Source organism: Myotis davidii, unplaced genomic scaffold (assembly GCF_000327345.1).
Source record: "Myotis davidii unplaced genomic scaffold, ASM32734v1 scaffold265, whole genome shotgun sequence".
Taxonomy (NCBI): Eukaryota; Metazoa; Chordata; class Mammalia; order Chiroptera; family Vespertilionidae; genus Myotis; species Myotis davidii.
The window spans coordinates 4,331,107-4,340,583 of record NW_006296627.1 but is presented as its reverse complement, the minus strand read 5'-3'; the positions used below and the strand labels follow the sequence as shown (position 1 = coordinate 4,340,583).

The window sequence follows — 9,477 nt, the reverse complement described above, 5'->3', positions numbered from 1 at the left end:
AGTCCCAGGTTCGATTCCGGTCAAGGACATGTACCTTGGTTGCGGGCACATCCCCAGTAGGGAGTGTGCAGGAGGCAGCTGATCGATGCTTCTCTCTCATCGATGTTTCTAACTCTCTATCCCTCTCCCTTTCTCTCTGTAAAAAGTCAATAAAATATATTTTTTTTAAAAAAGAAATTAAGTTCTTACATAAGTAAATATAAATGTTAAGTATATTATCTAATGGTAGAGATGTAGATAATCTTTTTAAAATATTTTATTATATTTACAGTTGAAAGAACTAGAAGAAGAATGGGTCAAACTGCCAACAGGTGCTCCTAAACCAACTCGGTTTCTGCGTTCCCAGCAAGAATTACAAGCGAAATTGGAACAGCAACAGTCCGCTGGTGGAGATGCTGAGGGAGGTAAGCCCATTTTAAACACCTGTCTCTATAAAAATTGGCAAGAACAGGCCCTACCATAAGAACAGGTTCACTAAGCATATTTTGTAGGACTGCCATTTAATAAAATATAAGTTGCATATAGTACTAATAATTCTATATCAAGATTTCATTAGAGGTGTGAAAGGACTGATAACAGAAATAAACTCATTCCATCCATTTTTGTTGTTTTTCTCCTGGAAGGTGGTGATGATGGTGATGAGGTGCCACAGATAGATGCTTATGAGCTTTTGGAAGCAGTAGAAATTCTTTCCAAACTTCCCAAAGACTTTTATGATAAAATTGTAAGTAATGCTAAACTTCTTTCATTTATTTCATTTTAAGTAGCTACTATAGTATGATTAGAAATGCTCTGCTGAGCCATTTCCTGGTGTACCTTTCCACCCTATATCTTCTCTAATAGAGTGAATTAGTTGCTGCTTCTTTGTTCCCATAGACTTTGTGTATATACTTACTTTTGCACTTTTTTTACATCTTGCCAAAAACTAGCACACTTTCTTGATGTCTGCCTTTTCCTATTGTCTCTCTGGTTTTACCTTTAAATATCTCTCAAATTCATCTCCATATTTTCATCCCACTGTCTAGTACAGGGGTGGGCAACCTTTTTGTGAGTGCTTGCCAAAACCAGCAAAATCTCTGACTCAAAATTCTTCTACGTGCCAACCCTAATTTTTTGAGAACATGTTACGCCTACTTGATATCTCTTAAGGTGTACGTATGTGAAGAACCTTGAAGAAATAATAAAATTCATTCGAGCGACAAAAACACAGTATATGATCTAGGAAGGCAGGGTGAGTTAAGGCAGAGGCATAGAAATTGCTCGTCCCCTCTCTCATCAATCCATGTCTATGGTCTTTAAGATAACTTGTTATGTAAAATTATTTATTTATTTAAGGTGCACCTACACTTTTTATCTGAATTTATCTGAAAAAGGAAAAAAATCGATATTAAGAAAAAAATTGTAAATGGAAGATTATAAGAGAAGGTTTCGCGTGCCAGCAAAAGTTACTGGTGTGCCATGTTTGGCACATGTGCCAGGGGTTGCCCACCCCTGGTCTAGTAGTTACTGTAGGATTTCTTGACCTTGGCACTGGTGACATTTTCCCCCCTGATAATTTTTTTATTTTGGGGACTCTCCTGTGCTTTGTAGGCTGTTTAGCAGCATCTCGGACCTTCACCCACTAGATATCAGTAATACCAATCTCCAAAGTCCTGATATAAAAAATGTCTCCAGCCTTTGCTAAATGTATTCCAAAAGACAAAAGTATCCCCAATTGAGAAACAGTCTTAGGCCAACCACCATCATATCTTGCCTAATGTGCTACAGTACTACAGTTGTCTTCTTCTTCTTCTTCTTCTTCTTCTTCTTTTTGTTAATCCTCACCTGAGGATATTTTCCCATTGATTTTTAGGGAGAGGGAAAGCGAGAGGGCAAGACAGAGAGAAACATCAATATGAGAGAAACATATCAATTGGTTGCCTCCTGCATGAGCCCTGATCAGGGCCCGAGCCGGGGAGGAGCTAGCAACCAAGGTACATGCCCTTGACCGGAATCGAACCTGGGACCCTTTGGTCCACAGGCCGACGCTCTATCCACTGAACCAAACTGGCAAGGGCTACAGTTGTCTGTTTAGAAGACTCCTGTCTTTGCTCTTGCCTCCTCCTTCCCATCAGATATCACAATGTAATTAGAGGTGTCAGTTACCAAAATGCAAATCTTCTCATATCATTGCCTCAATAAAACTCTTTAATGGCTCCCATGAGTTTTAAGATGATGTCTGAGATCATCCTGTGGCCCTTAAGGTCATTTCTGGTACCTTTGAGGCCTCTACTTACCTTCCAGTCACACCTTTAATTGCTCTCCACACTCCAGTCATGTGGAACTTCTCCCAGTATCAAATGTGCCACACTTGTTTTTTTTTTTTCCTTATAAACTTTAGGACTTAACATTGCTGTTCTTTCTGCTTATTCATTTTTCTCCCCCCATTCAGCTCATAATGTCTCTTTATCTTCTAGATCTCACGTTAAGCATCACTTTTTAGGAGAGATCCTATTTGTCAGCCTAAACTAGGTTAAAACCTCTTGCTGGGTTACCAAAGCCTTGTAGTTATTCACTAAAGAGCTTCCTATCTCTGCTAATATCTCCTTTCATATTCTATAAACTTCGGATTAACAACTAAATATTTAATAAATTGAAATGAATGGTAATGTCCTCTAGGGAGGCTAGTTTATCATCTTTCTATCCTCAATTCTTTCAAATAGTACATATTCAAATTATTGAATGATTCCTTGATCTCTAGTGGAGCATATTCTCCTTTATGGCCATAAAAGAAGAGGGTTAACATTTTACTCCCAACCTAGAAAACTAATCTTCAAGATTAGAACAGTTTTGGTTGTTGGTTATGTGATTGTTCTTTTCTGGTCTTTTTAGTGTTGTCAGTATGGAAATTCCTTTCTCCTGTAGTTGTGCCACTGCCGGAAACCTTAGAAATGCTTTCTAGCAATGTTTTCTGTTTGATACCTGCTCACTAACATTTACCTAGAAAACGAGAAGGAAAAGCCTGTGGCATCTTATTCTGTTTACTTACTTTAGAACTTAGGAATATGAAATATGAAAGTACTTTTTATATATGAACACAATTTTATATATGTGAACAAAACATTCTGATTAGCTGTACAGATTTGCAGTTTTGTTTTTTAACCAGCTTTAGAAAAGTTTCTGAAAACAGAAAATATTTATCTTTGAAACAGTAGCATGAAAGAAATAGACTTTTATTTTGCTGTCATATTTTCTATTCTACAAATGACTGGTATTGTGTCTTGCAGGAGGCAAAAAAATGGCAAGAGAGAAAAGAAGCCCTGGAGGCTGTAGAAGTCCTAGTGAAAAACCCCAAATTGGAAGCAGGCGATTATGCAGATTTAGTAAAAGCTTTGAAGAAGGTAATGTGAGGAGTTTCAACATTGGTGTCCCAACAACAGTCCAGGCCATTGTATTTTTCTTTATCTGCCATCCTTTTTATCACAAAACAGTGCTATTTAAGAAACACTATTGATGGTTTTAAATTCTAAGCATTCATTTTTAAAAGATTGATTAAAACTATTGTTCTTGGTTAGTTTGGAGAGATTTGTTTTCAATCTTTGTTTATTATCATTTTAAGTATGCTATTTAATAACATGTACACCTCAAGAAAGAGAGGACCTAGACCCAAGTATTCCAGTTTTATAATTCTGTAGGATGAACTATTTATTTTGCTCCATTTAATAGGACAGATATTACATATGAAGAATTTATTTCTTAGATAGTTAGCGGATGATGACACACTATATTGTTTCAGCATGTAAGGCACAGGATAATGGTCAATTATAAAGCAGGCAAGTACTAAATTAGAAAGAAATATTTTTAGAAAATAATTCCATTGATATTGCTTAGGTCTAACCAAGTTGATTGCTCCCGATAGATATTTTTTTATCTCCTGGCTTTTCATAAAATCTGAAAGTATAGATCAAACACCGTGGGTATGGTAATAGAATGTAAAAACAAACTGAAGACTTCATCTTGAATACAGCAAGATTGAAAACTTGGCTTGTTTTCCTCAGCCTGAAATTACAGAGAATTAAACTGGTGGGGGGAGGAGGTTAATCTTTAATTATATTAATTTAAGTACAGTAATTCTCATTATTCCAGTAGTTATGTTCTGTAAAATTACCACAAACGCTGAATTAGCAAATATTGAACCATTATTTCTCGGGGAAATACAGGGTTAGGATCCTGCAACCCTTTGATCATAACATTTTTATCAACTGACACATAAAACAATACATAACCGTGTTTTATTCTTTTTGAAGACATCTTATTTAATATATATTATTGATTTATTAACATTGAACTCATAACCAACAGCCTTATAACTCATGCCTGAACAAAGCTTATCCAACACACAAAATTTCTGTGTAAGGTACATCACGGCCTTTTTGTGCTTAGGAACACTGAACAGAACTTCAGCACTACACTTCAGGGTCATTTTAAATAGTGAAAGCACATTTTTAAAAAGCACCAAAATGAGCCCTAACCGGTTTGTTCAGTGGATAGAGTGTTGGCCTGTGGACTGAAGGATCCCAGGTTCGATTCCGGTTAAGGGCATGTATCTTGGTTGCTGCGGGCTCAGTCCTTAGTAGGGGGTGTGCAGGAGGCAGCTGATCGATGTTTCTAACTCTCTATCCCTCTCCCTTCCTCTCTGTAAAAAAATCAATGAAATATATATTTTTTAAAAATAATAAATAAAAAGCACCAAAATGCATCCAAAAAGAACCCCCAAAACATTACACTAAATAGATCACAAAAAAGATATTTGTTTCCTGTATGAAAGAAGAAAGTAGTGTTGTTTTGTTCAGTCTCAGCTGAGAATGTGCACATCAGGCAGCTCTGATTTTTTTGTAGCTCTGTGCTTGCCTATGAATGACCAGGAAAGTGCTGCGGGTAAGAAAGCAAGAGCTCTAGTGTAAAAACAGACCTAGGTTTGAACCACCATTTGCTAGCTCTGTGACCTTGAGCAAGTTAATGTCTACTTAATTTTTGAGATCTACAAAATTGAGATAATAATAGTACTTGCTTTATAGAGTTTGGATGAGTATTAAATGAAATAGGATTATAGCACCTATAAAATTGTCATCTAATTCATTCTTAATAAACGTTAGTCTCTTTATGATCCTTACTCCTCAGCACTTAGGGATTACATATAGGTGCCAATTAGATCTTCCTTGCATGTTATGCATTACTGATTGGTTAATTTGGGGAATTTGGAATGAAGCGTTCTGCTTACAGAATACCAAATCTTAGGGATTATGAAATCCAGAGTAGCCCAGCCAGTGTGGCTCAGTAATTGAACACCTACCAATTAGCCAAGAGGTCACTGGTGTGATTCCCAGTCATGACACATGCCCAGGTTGCAGGCTTGATCCCCAGTGGGGGGTGTGCAGGAGGCAGCTGATTGATGTTTCTATCTCTCTGCCCCTTCCCCTTCCTCTCTCTCTAAAATTAATAAAACATCTATATTATAAAAGGCCAGTGACCATAATGACCAAACAGCCGGTCACCAGGAGGTGCATTGATGGGTCACACGGTGCAGCGGGTCTGGGTCCTCCACAATTTCACACACTGGGCCTCTACTGTCTATATAAAAGTCTATGGTGCCATGACATGCACTGACCACCAGGGGGTAGATGCTGGGCTCAGGGCTGGCAAGCACAGTTGTGGCGTCACAAGCCTCCGCAGCAGGGCCAGGATGAGCGGGAGTGGTGCAACGCCCAGCTCAGGCTCCTCCTTGGCCACCTGCTGCTTCGCACTACTACATCCCTCAGAGGATGTCGGGACTGCCAGTTTGGTGGATTAGGCCGAAACCGGCAGTCCTACATCCCCTGAGGGGGTCCTGGATTGCAAAAAGGGTGCAGGCCACGCTGAGGGCCCCACTAGTGCACGAATCCGTACACCGGGCCTCTAGCTTTTAAAATAAAATAAAATCTATAGTGAAATGAAAGCATTACTTCTACTTGAAAAAAAAAAGGGTTTGGGGCACTTACAAGCAGCTTTTTAATACCAGCTGACTTGGGCAGTGTACCAACGGTAAAATTTTAGCAGGAAGGAACCCAGGCATAGTCGCTGTCTTGCTAAAGTGACACAGACACAGCAACTACCTGTGAGGTTTGGTAAGTGCTAGGCTCTGTGGGGTATAATATAGGAGTGTGGTAGTATGAAGAGTGCTGGAGGAAACTCTGCTAAGAGGCCTTAAATACAAACATGATATCATTAGGTAACCAAACTGGTAACTGCGAAGCCAGAAAATCCGTCAGAGGAATGGTTGCAATGGTGTTTGTAATTTGGAGTCTGCATGGACTTCTTGATGGTACCTACAGCAATTTCTACCTGTGCTCCTGGGGTGTACATGTTGAAAGCTGCTGCTCTGTGGGGTCTTCCAGAAAAACATTGTCTTAGCTTTCCCTGCCCCAAAACAAAGTCAGCGGCTTGCAGCTTCTCATCCATTATCAGAGTCTCCTCCTCTACAGTGTGCAACTCTGACAGCCCAGACTATCACTAATGGAGAGTTAGTGATTGGAAGTTGAGGTTTTATATATATTTTATTAATAAAACTTCAATGGACACATATGTAATACCCTTTGTAATAAAAAATAAAATTTGAAAAAAAAAAGAAAATATATTTGGAAAAAAAAATAAAAAAATAAAACAAATTTTATTCATTTTATTTTCAAAAAAAAAAAATAATAAAAAAATAAAACTTCAAGATGGAGTCTAAACATACTGAAGGGAAGCTCCCAAATTTGATACTGTTAAAGAAGAATCTCCTCGTTTGTAGGAAACGCAGTTGGCTAACATAGTAGCTTTCAGAGTTCTTTTAAGAGAAGGTTTTCAGTTCTCTTCTACAGGGTTGTGACTGGTTGTTGTTGTTTTCTTTTTTTCCCTGTAGGTAGTTGGAAAGGACACCAATGTCATGTTGGTGGCTTTGGCAGCAAAATGTCTTACTGGCCTGGCTGTTGGGCTAAGGAAGAAGTTTGGACAATATGCAGGACACGTAAGTAACATTTTTTTATTTTTTATTTTTTAAAAAATATATTTTATTGATTTTTTTTAGAGAGGGGAAGGGAGAGGGATAGAGAGTTAGAAATATCGATGAGAGAGAAGCATCGATCAGCTGCCTCCTGCACGCCCCCCACTGGGGACGTGCCCGCAACCAAGGTACATGCCCTTGACCGGAATCAAACCTGGGACCCTTGAGTCCACAGGCTGACGCTCTATCCACTGAGCCAAACCGGTCAGGGCAGTTAACATTTATTTTTAAGTACAAATCAACAATATTATCAAGAATAGTTTGCTCTATGCTTTAAAACAGCTCTTCAGCATAGATCTTTATATATTGGGTAATATAAATTTCTCACTAAGTTTTATTAATATTGAGCATAACTCTTCATAACATTTCAATGAAGATGTCAGTTATAACTAAATTCATTAGCTTTATGCAAAAAATCAGGCTCTTGGCCTAAAGTACTTAGTTGAGTTGAGTCGATTTGCTTATTATTTATTAACTAGAGGCCTGGTGTACCAGCGGGGTCCCTTGGCCTGGCCTCGGGAATGGCCCAATACCCACTCTCTGACATCTCCTGAGGGATGATTGCAAGAGGGTGCAGGCCAGGCTGAGGGACCCCACCAGTGCACGATTGGGCCGGGGAAGGAAGTGGGAGGTTAGCCAGCTGGGGAAGACCATGGTAGGGCTCCAGGGTGTGTCCAGCCCATCTCGCTCAGTCCCAATTGGCCAGACCCTTGCAGCAAGCTAACCTACCAGTCGAAACATCTGTCCCCTGGTGGTCAGTGCACATCATAGCAACTGGTCAACCAGTCGACTATCTGCCCCTGGTGGTTGGTGCAGCCTTAGCATATTATTAGCATATTACACTTTGGTTGAATGGACAAACGGACAATTAGCATATTAGGCTTTTACTATATAGGATACCTTGCTCTGTTCTTACAACATTATATATAGTCTAACAGGATGAAATAAAACTTAGAATAACCAGGACAGAGCAAAAATGAGAGTAGGAAAGGCCATATAAAACCAGAAGTGAAATTAATATATAAGATATATTTTATAGTGTTTTCCTATTTAAAAAATAATTTACTCATATACCTGAGACATTTTACATAGGTTACACTGTTGGTGATATATCAGTTTACTTTATTCTAAGAAATCTGACTGAAGACATTTGTTGAATATACTATTTCCTTTGTATAAATTTGGAAACAATCACATTTGATAACAGCTTTAGTAAATTGAGATATTTAACTGACATTCGTCAGTTTGCCTCTAAATCTGGTCTGAATTACTTAGAATGCTCCAGCATCTGAAAATGGACTATTAGGAGACTCAGTTAGGTTTTACTTGTTAGCCACTTACCATTTGATTCTCTAGATCCGTGGTTGGCAAACTGCGGCTCGCGAGCCACATGCGGCTCTTTGGCCCCTTGAGTATGGCTCTTCCTAAGCCTTAGGAGTACCGTAATTAAGTTAATAACAATGTACCACCTATACAGTTTAAGTTTAAAAAATTTGGCTCTCAAAAGAAACTTCAATCATTGTACTGTTGATATTTGGCTCTGTTGACTAATGAGTTTGCCAACCGCTGCCCTAGATGAACTTAAGAGTCTTCTAATAGCCGAACCGGTTTGGCTCAGTGGATAGAGCGTCGGCCTGCGGACTCAAGGGTCCCTGGTTCGATTCCGGTCAAGGGCGTGTACCTTGGTTGCGGGCGCATCCCCAGTGGGGGGGCATGCAGGAGGCAGCTGATCCATCCCTCTCATCGATGTTTCTGACTTTCTATCCCTCTCCTTTCTTCTCTGTAAAAAATCATTAAAATATATTTTTAAAAAAAAAGAGTCTCCTAATAGTCCATACCATGTGTCAGTTTTATATCATGAAGTTAATATCTAACCTCTCGTAGTTATGGTATTTGGAGCTCATTTACTCATAGAATTAAAAATAATTTCAGAGAACTTAACTGAGAAAAATGATAGTACCAAATAAAAATAAATCATGACTAGCTTGTTACCAGGGAAATAAAAATAAGGTCCAAAAAGCCTTAGTCACATAAATCATATATTGAAGTAAAATTATAATTAATATTTTTATAGCAATCAATGCATATTGTATAATATCTATGTGAATATGCTATCAGTGTATTAATGAGCTTTTTGTCATTTTTATGTTACTTATTAGAATATTTTATACTTTTTTATTAGGGATAAGTATTCAAGGTAGAAAACAATTTTTAAATACATTTCAATTTACTAAATTACCGTATTTGCCGGCGTATAAGACGATTTTTTGGCCCTGAAAAATATGCCTCCAAGTGGGGGGTCGTCTTATACGCCAGGTACACTTCAGATAGACTGCCCATAGTGCTTGCCCCGTGCCATAGTGGCCTCCCGATGCCCGCCCACTTCATTCCACATACCGTTCAGGCATCAGCAGCGC

General features: G+C 38.6%; 1 protein-coding gene across 4 annotated transcripts in view; it reads left to right on the top strand.

Moving 5' to 3' along the window:
* CKAP5 (cytoskeleton associated protein 5) overlaps positions 1-9,477 on the top strand; it is an 86,817-nt gene that overhangs the window by 24,843 nt on the left and 52,497 nt on the right. For all 4 annotated transcript variants that reach the window (XM_006772277.2, XM_006772275.2, XM_015569532.1 and 1 more), the window contains exons 6-9: positions 272-404; positions 624-724; positions 3,267-3,380; positions 6,920-7,024. In XM_006772277.2, coding sequence (XP_006772340.1) covers positions 272-404; positions 624-724; positions 3,267-3,380; positions 6,920-7,024 — 453 coding nt within the window. The remainder of the gene's footprint in view (positions 1-271; positions 405-623; positions 725-3,266; positions 3,381-6,919; positions 7,025-9,477) is intronic.